Genomic DNA, 14650 nt, shown 5'->3' on the forward strand with positions numbered 1-14650 from the left:
TTTCGGGAAGATAGCATGAGAACAAGAAAAAAAAGATTGAAACTGAGGGTCGCTTTTTCTTATTTGTTCCCAAAATCGCCCACCATCGTCCGATATATCGCCGCCCATCTCATGTTGCGTTTTCGCAGCATCAGATTCGACTGGCACGTGACGTACAGCTTCCCCTATTTTCAGGCGGCTTTTGGACAGGTGCCAGTCACTTTCACAGTACGTCGGCGAGTCTTTGCTTCCCAAGTCCGATCCGGCTGCTGGTCCGAGCGTCTCCAAAGTACCAACTCCGCGCATTTACTACTGCGTGGTACTTCTTCTCGACGCGTGCTACTCAACCCTTCTTCGAAAGTCCTGGACTGAAAACTCTGCACCCGCGAACATCAACGTCACCTCATCAAGCAGCGACAGCTCGGCCATCAATCCAAACCCAACAACGTCGATTTTTATCCCTCAAATCTGCAAAAGTCAGTGTCGCATGACCCCCTGTATGACTTGATCGACTTTTTTTTGCGGATTTTCCGCTGGCTTTCCGCCTTCGACCCCCCCCACCCGCCATCATGTCTACCAGGAAAGTCCGAGTCAAGAAGTTGAGCGTCAAGACGCTTCTTCCTGTGCTCAGAGAGGATGATATCGACGCTGCAGAGAAGGAATCTTTGACCACCGAAACCCAAATCGCGACCGGTGTCGAAGCAGCCGAGGAAACAGTAAGCCACTACTCCCTCCGTATTGCTGCCAGATATCACGTGACCCACCATGTGACACGCCTCGATACACCCCGCTTATCCACTTATTACCTACTGCCCGCCGTCGGCGATCCAGCCCGTATACTGACCTGGTGCCTTTAGGAATACCATCTCCAATCCATCCTCAAAGAGGCCGGTACTAGCAATGACCAAGAAATTCCTGTCCCGCCTCCTCAGGAGAGCCAGATCAACTATGATCTGCTTTATCCCAGTCACTTCCGGCAGCCTACCTCCTACATTCGTTTCTCGCAGACTGTCGAGGAATGCATAGGAGTTTCCTATGACATGACAACAGAAGACGATGAATTTCTGAAGCAGTATAACTCCACCAAAAAGACTGTCGCCTCTCAACTGTCAGAGGATGACTTTGAACGCATTATGGAAGTGTTCGAGGAGACTGCCTCTGAACAGACCCCCTTCGCATCAATAGACAACACCGTTGTTGGCTATGATTTGATGGTCCCCTCACTTACCTCGCTCGGTGGCAACAAGCTTATGGCACATGCCAAGCATGTGTATGAGCACTGGAAGTCGCGCCGGCAATCGCTCGGCAACAAGCCCATTCATCCCAGCGTCAAGTTTGAGACGCACCAGGAGAGCGATGAGGCTGATCCCTATGTCTGCTTCAGACGTCGCGAGGCCAGACAGACGCGAAAGACGAGACAGAGAGACGTCCAGAGCGCCGAGAAACTCAAGCGACTTCGCAGAGAACTCGAGGATGGCCGACAGCTCATCATCCAGTCTTACGAGCGGGAGATGCTTAAACGTGAACTACTCACCTTTGACCGCGCTATATTTGAGCAGAGAGCCAAGCTTAAGGAAATGAAGGTTAAGCTCGGCATCAAGACTGAGGACGAAGACCTCATCAACCACAAGGTATGTGATATCCCGCAGCCCAAGGGCCTGGAGATGGGTGCTGACGGAGCACAGCCTCCCAAGAAGAAGCCTGTAGAAGCGCCCGCTCTTCAAAAGCCACCTGGCTGCCATCTTCGCATTGCTGTGCGTCCGGATGGCCGGTCCATGGAGGCAGATCTCTTGCAGCTGGCGGATAAGCTTGCTGAAAAGGAGAACGAGTTGCGGGCGGATGTTGAAAGCAAGGTCCACAACCATAGGAAGTGGAACCAGAACCATGTGGATCTCACCAGAGATCCCCTATCACCGGTCAGGGAACAGGGCATGGAGGCTAGCTTCCGACCGGCCAAGACCCAGTACCTCATGACACCCCCGGCGTCCACATCATCCGAGTCGGAAGCCATGGACGTCGACGATGAAGCAGAACCATTTGTTGATAGAGGTAACATGCCGGTGTTCCAGTTCAAGGCGGGAGGCAAGGAGAAGCCCCCCAGCAGCCAACCAGCGTTCCGTCGTCGTATTGGACGGCTAGGTCGTTTGTGGATCGACCGTCGGGGAATGACAACACCGCCGAGGATGGAGGGTGAGGAATATAGTGATCGATGGAAGTATGACCAAGACGACGAGGATGAGACACCTGTGTACGAGGTCGACCCGTACGACACACGGGCGTTGAAGTTCCGGGCCACCATCCCACTGTCGCAGTACGTCTACCAGCGCCGGCAGCTTCCGCACGAGGGCTTGGCCAATGGCCAGGCGCCTCCACAAGCAGCAGGAGTAGCTGGCAACCGGCCGACTTTGCCGCAGCCTGCAACGCCACAGGCACAAGTGGCACTGCAACAGCAACAACAGCAGCGGCACCCATCGCAGTCATCGCCGCCAGCTCAAGTCGCACCACCTCAAGTCGCGCCGCCTCAGGCGCCGCCAGCTCAGGCTGCTGCCTCATGAGAGATGGACAGGCTGTCGAGACGCGAATATCTGCTCATCGTCCCCGGATGACGTTTGTTGTATACCCCCATGGTGTTTGGTTGTCTTTTGGTTTTGTACAGAAAGCCTGGCAGCAGGTTGGACGGTCGGGTTGGCATGGCGTTTTTGAGTTGTGGTAGCTCTCATGTAAAGTATATGAATCTAAAGGCGGCATGGCGATGAGGAGTTGGGAGGCAGGCGGCCTGCCTAGACCAGTGCATTAGGCGAGGAAGATAGACCCCCCACCATGATGAAGAAGATCAATATTGACCTTCCATGTTTGAGACCACTGCCATCCTTGTACAAGTGTTCATTGTGTATAGAGGCGGGATGGGGCTCGTTTCTGGTGCGCGCTCGCCCGATGCTTGTGAATGTGATGCTTGCGGTCGTCATGACGGCGGTGGTCAACGTCATGTGCTTTGGCCTCAAAGTCTCGGAGACGTCGCCAGGTGCTCTGTGGTGCGTGCTTGTGTGCGGCAAGCACAAAGGAAGATGGACGTGTGAATGGAAGATTCTGGCGTCTTCGTGAGCATCAGCCAGCCTCTGGTGGTGTTGAGCGGGGATGTGCTATGTGAGGTGACTCGGAGATTTTGCGACGAACAGGTGGTCCGGCGCGGCATTCTGCGAAAATGGGTGATGACACCCCAGGCAGACTCCTGGATCCGGCAAAACCCTCTCCTTCGGGAAACTCGAGGAGGGAAGGCTGCGAAGGGGGCGGCCCAGACAGGCCTGGTAGGTTGTAAAGGAGAAGAGAAGTCAGAATGCCCGGTGGTGGTGAGGTGTCAGCAGACTTGGACCTTGGTTTATTCCAAGGCCCCCCATTCGGCAGAGCTGTACCCGCAGATCCTCTCGATGATCACAAGGGGCCCGAAGTCTCGGGTGCGCTGTCGTTCACCAGAAGGGGGTGGGAAAATAAAAACATGTAGAGGGGAATGCATGACTTGGGAAATACGGCACAGAAGAGGGGGGAGGGCATTGGAAAGAGGAGTAGACGAGAAAACTAAGTAGAGAAAGAATTGTGTAGTGAAGAAAGAGGAGAGTCCACTTCTTGTCGAGGCTTGTCGGATAGTGTGGGTGTGGGGATAATTGCGTTGCACCTCCGGTGTACCTTGTATGGCCCGGCTTCTTGTACTCTCCGTCGTGTGCTTCCCAGGTTCTCGCTGGAGTGACAGCGTTTTCTACCCGCCGCTGTTCAGGAAGCATTGAGATGTTCGATTCCTGGGAGGATTGGTTTCCTACGAGACGGCGTGAGCGCGAACGGCATTTGCCGGAGCGGTGGACGGGAGGAGAAGGTCAGCGTACCGAGAGGGAAGGCTGGGCTGGGCTGGGCTGAGCTAGGGTGGTCACGGTTGTTGCGCAAAAGCCAGCCCAGGGCAGAAACGCTAAGGGTCGGTTGTGGCAGTTGTGCAATTCAGCATCCTGAGGTGCGCTTGGGGAGGGCCCGGCCGGGGCAGGGGGGGCCAGTAGATTACGATTGTGACCCACAGTTCTTTTTATGGAGGGGCGGGCGGCATCCCACCAACGACGTTAGTCGTTACCCCTCCTACGTCAACTTTTTTTTCTATAGGCCTCGGCCATAGGCCCCTGTTGCGACAGCGAGATAGAGAGAGAGTCGAGATACTGTACGGATCTCTGGATTGGAATACCGGGCACGTGTACATCTTGTTACCTAGACACAGCAAGCTACCACCATCACCACAGCCCAAAGTAATGGCCGAATCCCCCTCCAAGCTGACGACAGCAACCATGTCCAAGAAGCGCGGCCTCCTCGCCCTCGGCTGCGAAGGCTCCGCCAACAAACTCGGCATCGGCGTGATGCTCCACAACGGTACCGAGTCCACGATCCTCTCCAACGTCCGACACACCTTCGTGTCGCCGCCTGGGACGGGTTTCCTCCCCAAGGACACGGCCAAGCACCACCGCGCTCACTTTGTCCAGCTCGCGCGCCGCGCCCTCCGCGACGCCGGCGTTGCCCCCGCCGACCTCGACTGCGTCTGCTTCACAAAGGGCCCCGGCATGGGTGCGCCACTGACCTCGGTCGCCGTCGCCGCCCGCACCCTGAGCCTGCTGTGGGACAAGCCTCTCGTAGGAGTAAACCACTGCGTCGGCCACATCGAGATGGGCCGCACCATCACCGGCGCCCAGAACCCCGTCGTGTTGTATGTCAGCGGCGGCAATAGCCAGGTCATCGCCTACGCCGAGCAGCGGTACCGCATCTTCGGCGAGACCCTCGACATCGCCGTGGGTAACTGCCTCGACCGCTTCGCGCGCACTCTCGAGATCAGCAACGACCCGGCCCCGGGGTACAATATCGAGCAGCTCGCCAAGCAGGGCCGCCGGCTGCTCGAGCTGCCGTACGCCGTCAAGGGCATGGACTGCTCCTTCTCGGGCATCCTGGCCTCCGCGGATATACTGGCGGCGCAGATGAAGGCGGCTCAGAAGAGGGGCGAGGAGACGTTTACGCCGGCAGACCTGTGCTTCTCGATGCAGGAGACCGTGTTCGCGATGCTGGTCGAGATCACGGAACGGGCCATGGCCCACGTTGGCAGCAACCAGGTGTTGATCGTGGGTGGCGTCGGCTGCAACGAGAGGCTGCAGGAGATGATGGGCGAGATGGCCAAGGAGAGGGGCGGTAGCGTGTACGCTACCGACGAGAGGTTCTGCATCGACAACGGCATCATGATCGCCCACGCCGGCCTGCTGGCGTACGAGACTGGCTTCAGGACGCCGCTCGAGGACAGCTCGTGCACGCAGCGGTTTAGAACAGACGAGGTTCACATCAAATGGAGGGACTGAGGACCGTTATCGGTCAATGCTGCGCATTCTGCCTGTTCAATCAATTTCATTGTCCCCGTGACTACGACAGGACATATAAAACCCCCAAGACTATCGCTCTGTGGCGACGACTACTTGTACGCGGCGCCTCACTCGGTGAACAATTCCCACAGACGGCCACCTCCCCCCACGTGTCATCGACTACTCTTCTGTTGTGGTGGGCTTATATATGATTGTCGTGACGTACTGTATTTGGTATGAGTGAAGAACTGTGTAACAAGAAGTGGGTGGCTTGCCTTGTTTTTGTAGCGCGTCGTGGCCGAGACTGCCAGGATGTTGTTCTTAATACTACTGGTAGCAAGGTGGTTGAGCACGGTATGGTTAGGCATGTTAAGAACGCTGTTGTCGTCCTTCATAAGGACTGCTGCGTTCAGGATGGGCTTGCCCAAGAAGCCGGGCAAGCTGGGAGGGGTCGGCAGCTTCTCGATAGCGGTCACCGCATACTGATACGCCGGCGAGTCTTCGGGCTGGTCGAAATCCACCAGGTACTTGGGTATTTGCTGGAAGTACTGACTTGGCGACGGCACCTCCCTGCCTCTAGGGGGCTTGGGTTGGTCATCAGTCTGGGACCCAGAGGTTTTGAGAGCACCCTTGTCGACGGTAGCTGCTGTGGCGACGCCGTCCTTCCCAGGTTCAACGGGTGCCTTCGCCGGCAGGTCGTCGGCGCTGACTTCGATGAAATTCACCAGGTTGTTTCCGAAGTCCACGGTTGTCGGCAGGTCGGGCGAGGTCTGCATGATCCCGTCCACCAAGAATCTGATGTGGTGTGTGCCCGGAAGGATATGAATCGTCGCCGCAAACACGCCAGGCTGTCCTTCGCTGTTGAGCAATATTTGTCAGCCCAATCGATTCACGGCAAACCCACCCTGGGATGCTATTGATATTGCCCGGCACAGGCGATGTAGCTCACGGTTGCTGACATTTAAAGCCTCCAGGGAGCCACATGTGCGACGCGGGCGACCGAGATTCATGCGGTCGGAATGAAACTTACACAGGATGTAATCTATGTTTGCGGTTCCATTGGAAGATGGTTCCCGTAACGTAGATCTTGCCTCCTCCCTTGCGCCATTCAAGACGGGTCGGCACTGTGGGCCGGGTCTTGTCGACGATCAACTCCTCGTTATCTTCATCTTCCGCGGTGTTCGTGCTCAGTGCCGACGACTTCCTAGTCATGCCATCTTCGAGGATTTCCACCTCGGGAACACTGCCGTCGTTGGTGTCGGAGGGCGCGATTATGGGCGATCCGGGAGTGTGAATCTCTTCCTCGATAGGGAGCGGCATACGCGGCGGACGTGTCAAATACGACATGTCGTTCACGCTGCTGTTCCCCACCAAGGCTGGTTCAATCATGTGGGCAGAGTAATGGGAACGGAGGGAGGAGGATTCGGTGGTGGCGGCGGCGGCAGCAGGGACGTTTACGGGCTTGCTAGGCGCATCGCGGACGATGTGCTTGGCTTCGGGAGGCTTCGGTTGCGGGGCGGAGTTACTCGAGTTCGACGAGGGAGAGCCGGTGGTGAAGTTTGAGATTGGAATGGACTGGAGGGGCTTGGGACCCTTTGTGATCGTGGAACCCTGAGCCTGGGTGAGGGAGGGTTCGGGCGGGGCAGCGACTCGCTCGGCAGACCGCGGCGGAATGATGTGTTTGGACTCCCTCTTGGGGTGGTGGTGGTGGTGGTGATGGTGCTTGGGAGAGTCCTGCGACGAGACAGGCGTCGTGGACTTGGATGACGAGGGGTTGTTTCCCATTTTGTGTCGTTTCCTCTTCGTCCAGATTCGCTCCTGGGGTGGGACACGACAGCCTGGTCTCGCTGCGTGTGTACGATCTGGGGGGGGGGGGCAGGTGGTTCCGGGACCTGGCCAGTCCGAGTCTAGATCGTTATCCCGTTTTTTGGCTCCTCAGGTAAGCAACGGCGACGTCCGGCGGACACGACAGACGGTGCGGGTGCGTATTGGGGTTCGGCAGTGGTGCAGGGAAAGGCGCACGAGGGCAGCGCTACCCAGATGAATGAGCACAATGCAGCGATTCAGTGATAGGTAGTCACGATCCGGGGTCGGGCGTCGAGACCCAATATCCCCACGTCAGGCAAAGAAAGGTACCTAGCTGCGACTGGCCTTCGTGCGAGCCTGGTTAGGTAAGGCGTAATTGCACGACGATAGCTTGCGCGGGGTTTGCCAGTTTATTGTCGCATTCTCAGCGAGACTATACAGGGCTATGCTGTATAGTCAAAAATGGGTTTCTGGCGTGATTGGGTTTTACGCAGGAGGAAGGGCAGCCAAGCAGGATGTCGCTGCTGATGGGGTGACGATGCGTCTTTTGAGTAAGGTGACGTGGTGCGAGAGTGCAAGACTCGCTTTTTGGAGATTGGATGAGAGGTCGGCTTAGTTCAACGACGGGCTCGAGGTTGAGAGGTTGAGAGAGTGAGCGAGTGAGTGAGAGAGAGAGGGGAGTGTGTAGAGGGGTGTGGTGTGGTCAGGTCGCCTGTTCTGACGCCAGCGTTTGGGGTTCGGCCCAGATAGAATGTGGCCGAAGTCAGATAAGCTGTGCCTGGAAGGTACTCGGTAACCTTTATTGCGGACCGCGGGGAAACAAGTATCAGTGGGCCTCCGCTTAGCCGATCAGTGGGTGACGCGGTACCTACAGGTTACATACATCGTAGAGGTAGGGCCACTTGCATCCGTGATTCATCCTATCTAAGGTAGCTCCTGGCAGCTTGTCAAAAGAACTGAGACGAATAAAGAGCGAGCCATTCATGTCTTGATGTTTCTTCCGCCGTCCTATAATTTCGATATGCGATATCCGTGATTATGGAATATGGTAATTACCACGAGGAAAGATGAGTACCAGCCTTGGTCGGCGCCTTCGAGCTGGTCAGTGCACGTAGATTTGATGCTCCTAGGCCCCATCCGATACTTACCTAACGAGATCGAAGCTGGCCATGCCTCGTAAGCTCCCTCCACCTCCCGCCCAATTTCTAACTCTACTCTATCTTTACCAGCTGAAGCCAGCTAATAACCTTGGCTCGCGTGAGCTGTCGCTACATCAACAAACCCCCCTCGGATTTCTGAGCTGGAATGCTGCAAATGCACCATAGCCACTGCACTTCTCACAAACCAGCAACTCCTCAACTTGACCATATCCCTAGTTCAGAACGGCCGTCTCTGTCGACCGACGTCGTTCTCGACAACAGCAAGCTCGCTTACTCTCTTGGCATGCTCTGAAGAAGTAAGGACAGGACCATTTCATCCCCAGGTGCAGCTTACAGCGAGCTACCCCTGTTGCACATCTAAACCTCATTCTCACTCACAACCGACCTCACGACACGATATGGCGTCGCTGTCGTATGCCTCGGGCGTTTTCGCCATCGCTACATGGCCCGCGAGGATCGTATGGAAGCCCGTGGCCTTTTTCGTCAATGTGATTCTCGTCTTGTTTTCGCCCATCGTACTCATGGCGTCATATGTCATCGGATGGGGCCAGGCTTTGCTCGATTTCGTAGCTAGCCTCGAGGTAAGTCGTCCATCCCTTACAACGCACTTCATCTACAGCAGCGCTAACACACTCACAGCCCCTTTACACTTTTGTAGGTTTCCTCACCCTCCTTAACAGCCGGGCACTTGATTTGCTCACACCCTCAACAGTTGGCGTGCGGCGCCTGTATCGGTATCGTGGCTGGTCTGACCTTGTCATGTACGTCTGGTATAATAACCACAGTCTTCGGCATGCATGAGGACAGGTCGAAGTCACTGCCTCCGACGCCAATGCCTTCGACGCCTTTGTCGGAACGGCCAGGAACAGGTAAGACCGAAGACTCTTCGTCCTACGAGACAGACTGGCACATCCTCAATAAGCCGCCCCCGAAGAGGCGGAGACGGACACCGGGACTCTGGTCGCAGACAATTCACGAGGAGGACGATGACGATTCTGAGATCTGATCATGTGATTTGGGGATTCTTTACGCATACCGTACGCAGCAGAAAGGGTGGCTATCATTACCTGGGAATCACTTTCAAAATGCCAGCCCTGCGCGGGAATATGCCTCCTGCCCTCCCAAACGCCTGTTCCTGTGCTTCGCCGAGCTACTCGCCCTGTTCCCCGATATCATAATCTCTTGTGATATTGTCCGCAACTTCACCTGCGGTACATGTCCCGGTCCCGCTCACGCTCCCTTATCGGCGAGCGGCTACGGCTTCTCGTCCGGCGGTCCCAATCCCGGTCGTGCCACCTTTCATCCCTGCTGTTGCGACGACGGTCGCGCGGCGGCCGGTCATCCCGGTGTCGAGACGCATCGTCCCTATAACTCGGGATATACGTATCTACGTCGGGTGCTCTTCCACCCCGACTCCTAGGTCGTCTGTCTCGATCCCGATCCCGGAAGGCATCGCGTTCCATAGGCCCGCCGTTGACGTACTCGGGCGGGGGTGGCCTTGGCGGCAAGCCTCTGTCTCGTTGCCAGGCTGGCCTGCGCTCGTCCCCGTTACGGGGGGCTCCAGGCAGGTTGGGGTTACGGTTACCGTTCACGCCGTTGCGGCTGTTGTAGGCGTCGGCGTTGTTGAACCCGGCATTCGCACCATGTGCTTCAGGACCCATGCCCACCGTGCCCCCCTTTGGCGCAGGTGGCAGCTTCGCCTGGCGGTCGTGGAATTTCCGCCTATCCAGTTCGTGGCTGTCTTCGAACGTTGGGAGGTCGCCTGGGTCGGCTGGCATGGGAGCCATCTTGAAGTACGGATGGTTGAGGGCGTCACCGGCGTTGATACGAGTTCTCCAGTCAAGTTTAAGGAGCTCCTTTAGCAAAGAAACGGCACCAGTCCCATACTCTCTGAATCTGTTGGACAAGCTGCCGGGTCGAGGACGCAGCGTAAGGGCCTCCGCACCAGGGAGCGTGTTGAACAAGGGCATGGTTTCAGGTGTGGGTGATCCCATCAGATCCCAAATGATTTCGAGTTGGTGAGTGTCACTCTCGCCTGCCAGGATCGGTTTTCCAACAAGCATCTCACCAAAGACACAGCTATTGCGTGGGTCAGTACTTCGTGGCAAGATACAGATGCACAGGCGTAAAACTTACCCAACACCCCAGACGTCAATAGCGGTCGTGTATCTCTTCAAATGAAGCAACAGCTCGGGGGGTCGGTACCATCTAGTGACGACCAGGCCGGTATATTCTCTTTTCCCCTCGCCTGCGCCATGGCCTGGCTTTGGCGTCGGTCCTTCGTAGTGTCTTGCGAGACCAAAGTCGGCAATCTGGAGGATGCCCTTGTTGTTGATCAAGAGGTTGGCGGCTTTCATATCTCGGTGCAAAATACGGTTGTCGTGCAGGTATCGCAGCCCTTCGAGAAGTTGCAGCATATAGCATTTGATTTGAGGCTCGGTGAAGTGAACAGAGGGGTTGTCAAGCAGACCTGATAGGTCGTGATCCATGTACGGGGTTGCCATGTACATGATGGGTCTTTTGCGCTTGTCGCCTGTGACAATCCGGGTCAGGAATTGCTGCTGGCGAGATGGGTAGTTGAGCATGAGCGACTTACTGGCTCTTTGAGGGTGCTCCACGGCCATGTCAATGAGCTGCAGGACGTTTTTGTGGGAGAGCAGCTTCAGAAGTTTGATTTCGCGCAGTGCCGTGATGGGGAACTATGGCCCGTCAGTTGATGGCCCACGGGTGTTCGGGATTGGTATCACACGCACGCCATCCTTTTCGTGATGCATAATGATTTTCTTGAGAGCTACATGGGCGTTTGTCTTGCGAGATCGCGCGCGATGGACTTCACTGCAGGTTGTCGGTCAGTATGATGATGACTAGGAACGCGGTGGCTGCAGGCAGACTTACCCAAAAGTACCCTCGCCCAACTTCCCGAGGAGCTCGTAATCGGTGATGCGCGAGCATCCCTGAAAACTCGTTTTGGGGCGCTGATGTTGTATCGCAAATGTCCGAGGCGACACGCCGCCGTTGTGTGCGCTAGAATCCATGATGGCTGCGAAGCGCGGCGAGGTGCGCCTGTCGCGATGGAACTTGGCTGGCTCGATCGAAGCTTCTGGCGGAGGTGTGGGACTAACAGCGAAGGCCGGCTAAAAGGATTGCATTGCTATTGAATCACCAACGTGTAATATAGCGATCGGTCGTAGATGAGTGTTGTAGCTGTTGCTGTGGTGCTAGATAAGCAGGTTGCTTCCTGTGTTTGGTGTTTGGAATTAGCTTGTATTAGGTAGGTTGTTGAAGACGGGTTGGTGTCTGGGCGGTGTCTGTGGCAGAATCCCAATAAAGTCCAGATTGGAGGTGTGATGCCATGGTCAGAACCAAAAAAAATCGCGGAAAATCCCTGGTCCTGCGCAGTGGGTGCTCCCGCTGAGACGGAGACTCCTGGAGCGTCTTTACCGATGTAGGTAGGGTACGTATCCCCCCCCCCAAGTGCTAGTGGCAGGTTCGGTTTAGAACTGAGCGCACGTGCGTGCGTCATCGTCTGAAGGTCAACTTCTGCAAGCAACTCAAATCCATTGATTGCATGGAGAGACTGATTCAACTTTCCTTCCAATACCCGCCAGAGTTTTGTCCCAACCGGTACCTAGACAGCAAGCCTGGCACAGCGGGGCTATTGGCTCTGGTTATGGGGACATACTTGGTCCATCCACCACATCCTCCGGCTTATGGTCAGCAATTCCTCCTTCATCGGTGTCTAGACTAGCCATGCCTGGCTTCTGGAGACGGTCACGCTGCGGTCGTGGTCGTTCTGTTACTTAATCATTACCCCTCCAAAACTCTGTCCGCCATCCGCTATCGGCTTTTGTCCCATCTTCTCTACCCCACGATACTAGAGCTGTCACCAGCTTCCGTACCCTTTCCATCTTATCACACGATAAGGCGTTCCCTTGAAAGTGTGAGGGGCATCGTTGGTATTTGCCTACATTCTCATGTCTTTCCTTATCTAGGTCCTTGGGTCAAACACAGGACAGGCACGCATTGACCTAATGTCAGCTCTGGTAAGGTTCAATCAGACTGTTGCCCTATGTCGGACTCTTCCAGCTGCCTTTTCACTCGCTTTGTCACAAAATGACTTGTTGACTCGCCATTCGTCCCCACTAGCGTGCTTTCGCCATCCATCGCTGATCGCTGTCCATTGCAACTTCTCGTAGTTCGTTTCCATTAGACAAAATTTACAAAATTTTGCACAACCCTTGGCACTAGCCAACTGTTATCGCCTTGCTCTCCATACAAAACCCTCCTGCCCCTCCATATTACCCCGTGCCCTTCAACTTACTTGTGGAGGCTCTTGTATCCGATAACCCTCAACTCTCGACTTCAACCTTCGCCCTTTCTCTGGCTTTCTGTTACCTCCCCATTAACGAAACTCACTATTGCCTTCGCACAATCGACACGCGCAATGGCTTTCGAACCCACCGCCGAGAGGCTCCTGCCGGCGTCCAACTACCCGGAATCCCGAGTCCTCATCATCATGACGGGCGGAACCATATGCATGCAGCCTACCGCTGACGGACTCCAGCCTATTGGAGGTTTCTTAAATAATGCCATGGCTCCGCGCCCCTCATTCAATGACAAGTCGTCGCCTTCAGGTATGTTGTTATTGAGGGTACCACACACCGAAGGAGATGTGGAAGGCCGTGACAAAGACAAGGACCAGGGTTTCCATCAAGCCAAGGATTTATGTGCTTCGAACCCAAGAGTTTATTTTGTACTTGGGAGACATCTAATAGCCTTCATGCAACTCAACTGGCCAAGCTCTTACCACCACGCAATGTTGGGATTCGCTAACAAACTACAGTCCAGCTTGACGCCATCAAGGACGGCCAAAAAGTTATGCTTGACAGTTTGAGAACACCGCCAAGCGCCTACTCCCGCCATATTCGCTACGGCGTGCTGGAGTTCAGCCCTCTGCTGGATTCAAGCTCCATCTCGGCGGAGGGCTGGACCGAGATCGCCCAGACCATTCGGGAGAATTATCGCCTCTTCGACGGGTTTGTTGTTTTGCACGGCACCGACTCTCTGTCGTACACGGCCTCGGCTCTTTCTTTCATGCTTTCTGACCTAGGCAAGCCCGTCATCCTCACAGGATCCCAAGCCTCTATCTTCGCTCTCCAGTCGGACGCCGTGGACAATCTCCTGGGCTCGCTCATTATCGCAGGAACCTTTGTCATCCCCGAGGTCGGCCTGTTCTTCCACCATAAGCTGTTCCGCGGCAACAGAACCAGCAAGGTTTCGTCCGCCGCTTTCGAGGCCTTTGCTAGCCCCAACTGCGAGCCCCTGGCCAAGGTCAACGGGCTGGGTATTGATGTTAACTGGCCCATCGTGCTAAGACCCACCAGGATCGCCGAGCTTCAGGTCACCAACCACCTCGACACCGCCCACGTCGCATGTCTTAGAGTCTTTCCCGGTATCCGGCCAGAGATGCTTGATTCGGTTCTGCGCGTCCCCGACCTGCGCGGTCTCATTCTGGAGACCTTCGGCATGGGCAACGCTCCTAGCGGCATCGATGGCAGCCTGACCAAGGTCATTAAGGCGGCTGTCGACCGTGGCGTCATCGTCGTCAACGTCAGCCAGTGCATGAGCGGTTTTGTGTCCCCCGTCTACGGCCCCGGAACCGAACTCGGCCGCGCCGGCGTCATCTTCGGCCTCGACCTCACTGCCGAAGCGGCCCTGACAAAGCTGTCGTACCTACTCGCCATTCCGAACCTGTCAACCGCCGAGGTCGGCGCGCGGATGTCGCAGTCGCTGCGCGGCGAAATGACCGAAATGGCACTCCCGGTATTTTCGCACCCATCTGGCTCACTCGACTCGGTCGTATCTCGGCTAACGGCCTCAGAATCGGCATTTACCGTCCTCGGCTACGCCATACGGAATGGCGATGTCCGGGCGGTGAGGGACATCCTGGACAACGACGGCCAGCGCGAGCTCCTAAAGATGGCCGACTACGCCGGAAACACGGCCGTCCACCTGGCCGCCGTCGGACCCGACCTCGAGATTCTGCGCGAACTGCTGACGAGGGGAGCCAGCGTGCACGCGCGGAACCGCGCCAACAACACGCCGCTCTACCTCGCGGAAAAGACAGGCAAGGAGGAGTGTGTGCGGCTGCTCAAGGAAACGGGAGCGCACTTGTGGCAGGAAGAGGAGGTTATTCTAGGCTCTGTGCAAGCGTCTGCATCTGCATATGGAGGAGTTCAAAAGTAGGAGACTGGAAAAAGTTGTCATTTGGTCATTATTTCTGCGGGCGTTTCTAAGGGTTCATGTTTAGAGGTTAGGTTTCCAGCGACAACGAAG

General features: G+C 56.0%; 6 protein-coding genes across 6 annotated transcripts; 4 read left to right on the forward strand and 2 right to left on the reverse strand.

Moving 5' to 3' along the window:
• Positions 1-548: 548 nt before the first annotated feature.
• GLRG_03249 (uncharacterized protein) lies at positions 549-2534 on the forward strand (the record flags this gene model as incomplete). The annotated part of the gene is made up of 3 exons (XM_008093934.1): positions 549-695; positions 837-1610; positions 1665-2534. The coding sequence occupies 3 exons, from the start codon at positions 549-551 to the stop codon at positions 2532-2534; spliced, it is 1791 nt and encodes a 596-aa protein (XP_008092125.1).
• Positions 2535-4262: 1728 nt separating this feature from the next.
• On the forward strand, positions 4263-5348 carry GLRG_03250 (glycoprotease; the record flags this gene model as incomplete). Its single annotated transcript, XM_008093935.1, has 1 exon — positions 4263-5348. One exon carries the CDS (start codon positions 4263-4265, stop codon positions 5346-5348), a length of 1086 nt encoding a protein of 361 aa, XP_008092126.1.
• A 173-nt stretch (positions 5349-5521) lies between these two features.
• On the reverse strand, positions 5522-7133 carry GLRG_03251 (5'-AMP-activated protein kinase; the record flags this gene model as incomplete). Its single annotated transcript, XM_008093936.1, has 2 exons — positions 5522-6206; positions 6379-7133. 2 exons carry the CDS (start codon positions 7131-7133, stop codon positions 5522-5524), a joined length of 1440 nt encoding a protein of 479 aa, XP_008092127.1.
• A 1579-nt stretch (positions 7134-8712) lies between these two features.
• On the forward strand, positions 8713-9320 carry GLRG_03252 (uncharacterized protein; the record flags this gene model as incomplete). Its single annotated transcript, XM_008093937.1, has 3 exons — positions 8713-8895; positions 8954-8968; positions 9027-9320. 3 exons carry the CDS (start codon positions 8713-8715, stop codon positions 9318-9320), a joined length of 492 nt encoding a protein of 163 aa, XP_008092128.1.
• Positions 9321-9516: 196 nt separating this feature from the next.
• On the reverse strand, positions 9517-11349 carry GLRG_03253 (uncharacterized protein; the record flags this gene model as incomplete). Its single annotated transcript, XM_008093938.1, has 5 exons — positions 9517-10393; positions 10451-10847; positions 10911-11013; positions 11068-11149; positions 11210-11349. 5 exons carry the CDS (start codon positions 11347-11349, stop codon positions 9517-9519), a joined length of 1599 nt encoding a protein of 532 aa, XP_008092129.1.
• Positions 11350-12758: 1409 nt separating this feature from the next.
• Positions 12759-14560, forward strand: GLRG_03254 (asparaginase; the record flags this gene model as incomplete). Its single annotated transcript, XM_008093939.1, has 2 exons — positions 12759-12948; positions 13158-14560. The coding sequence occupies 2 exons, from the start codon at positions 12759-12761 to the stop codon at positions 14558-14560; spliced, it is 1593 nt and encodes a 530-aa protein (XP_008092130.1).
• Between the last annotated feature and the right edge of the window lie 90 nt (positions 14561-14650).

This window comes from Colletotrichum graminicola, assembly GCF_000149035.1.
Source record: "Colletotrichum graminicola M1.001 genomic scaffold supercont1.9, whole genome shotgun sequence".
NCBI classification, from domain to species: Eukaryota; Fungi; Ascomycota; class Sordariomycetes; order Glomerellales; family Glomerellaceae; genus Colletotrichum; species Colletotrichum graminicola.